The 1639-nt window shown below is 58.6% G+C and overlaps 1 protein-coding gene across 1 annotated transcript in view; it reads left to right on the top strand.

The window, feature by feature from the left end:
* Window positions 1-279: 279 nt before the first annotated feature.
* LOC106820152 (liprin-beta-2-like) overlaps window positions 280-1639 on the top strand; it is a gene marked incomplete at its 3' end in the record, with an annotated part of 2356 nt that continues 996 nt past the window's right edge. The window contains exons 1-2 of the mRNA XM_014824698.1: window positions 280-442; window positions 1361-1511. Coding sequence (XP_014680184.1) covers window positions 1407-1511 — 105 coding nt within the window. The remainder of the gene's footprint in view (window positions 443-1360; window positions 1512-1639) is intronic.

Here is a 1639-nt window from a genome sequence, read left to right on the forward strand (position 1 = left end):
TTCTCTCTCTCTCTCTCTCTCTCTCTCTCTCTCTGCCCTACCACTCTCACCCCCCCCAGCTTCCTCCTCCTCTCTGAACTACCCCTCTCACCCTCCCCCCAACCTCCCCTCTCACCTTCCCCCCCAACCTCCCCTCCTCCACCCTCCCCCCCCAACCTCCCCTCTCTCTCTGCGGTACCACCTCCCCCCGACCCTCCCTCGCGCATTAAGCGCATTATAGAGGGCGCTGACTCGCGTGCGTTGCTCACCGTGCGGCGCCTCCGTCGTCGTGTCTGCGCAGACTCCGACGCAGCTCATCTCAGAACCTCGAGGACAAACATCAGCAGCAGGGGGCGCCACCGGGCAGCCCCGAGGCGGCGGCGACCAACGGCACGTTCCAGCGCGGAGGATTCCGAGCGACGGCCGGCCCGCGACTTGCATGGTCGCGCGACCTCAAACCCGGGTGAGTCGCGAGTGAGGCGGTCTCGCGCGAGACGGGGGTGTCTCGTGTGAGTCTGAGTGTCTAACGTTAATCAGGGGTTTCATGTTGGTTGGGGGGGGCGTGTTTTGGGGGTACTTGCGTTACTTCTACATTTTCTGTTGTACACAAAAGGTATTAGATTACTTTCAGTACATTCTTTATCACTTGTTTTTAATTTTTATCGCTCCATTTTTCTTCGACTTCTGCGATTGTACTGATTGACGTGCTTCTTGATTCTACTTTCGTGTATACAACGTTGATCTTTGCTCGATCCCTGCCTCTGTTTCTCTTGTTCAAGCGTGGGAACGACAATAACGAGAGTGGGCGGGGGAAGGGGGCTTTGGGTGGGTGTGGCCTGCACTGCTGCAGTGTTGGTGTAACTATGGTTTGATCGCTGCTCGTGTGTGCATGGAGGTTGCTTGCTTCGACGTAATTACAGCGGCTGTACCCTGTCGCGGCGCGGCGTCTGCCGACTGCTGGCGTGCCGATTCGTTGTCATAGTGACATCGTCGCGCGTTGTCATGCCGTGTGACGACGTCATTGTCACGCACACCCGCAGGCCGACGTCGTCGTCTTTCGCCTTTGCGAAGCGGTGACGCGATCGCCGCGTGTACACGCAATGCGATGACATCGTCACCCGCATGTGCACGTAATTGCAACGGTGTCACTGGCAAGCACACCCGACGATGTCATTGGCAACACTGCACGCATCCAATGATGTCATCGCTGTTGTGTGCACCCGATGACGTCATCGCTGGTGTGTGCACCCGATGACGTCATCGCGGTTGTGTGCACTCTATGACGTCATCGCTGTTGTGTGCACCCGATGACGTCATCGCTGCTGTGTGCACCCGATGACATCATGGGACTGACGTTGACGCGCGCGCGTTTCCCTCGCAGGGAGCTGGACACACCGTTTGCGCGCTGGGACGGTGACAAGGTGGCGATGTGGGTGCACGAGATCGGTCTGTCCGCGTACGTCATCGACAGCAAGCGCTGGGTGAAGAACGGAGACCAGCTGCTGAGAGCGACGCCGCAGGACCTAGAGAAGGTGAGCCAAGAGAGAGGGTCGCAGAAGAGAGGGTCTTCCATGAGAGGGAGGGTCCAGGGAGAGAGAGAGGGTTCCGAGGGAGAGAGGGTTTTCGGGAGAAAGAGGATACCCCTCGGCAAAAGGGTCCC

The sequence above is a fragment of the Priapulus caudatus genome, unplaced genomic scaffold (genome assembly GCF_000485595.1).
Source record: "Priapulus caudatus unplaced genomic scaffold, Priapulus_caudatus-5.0.1 Scaffold7669, whole genome shotgun sequence".
NCBI lineage: Eukaryota > Metazoa > Priapulida > Priapulimorpha > Priapulimorphida > Priapulidae > Priapulus > Priapulus caudatus.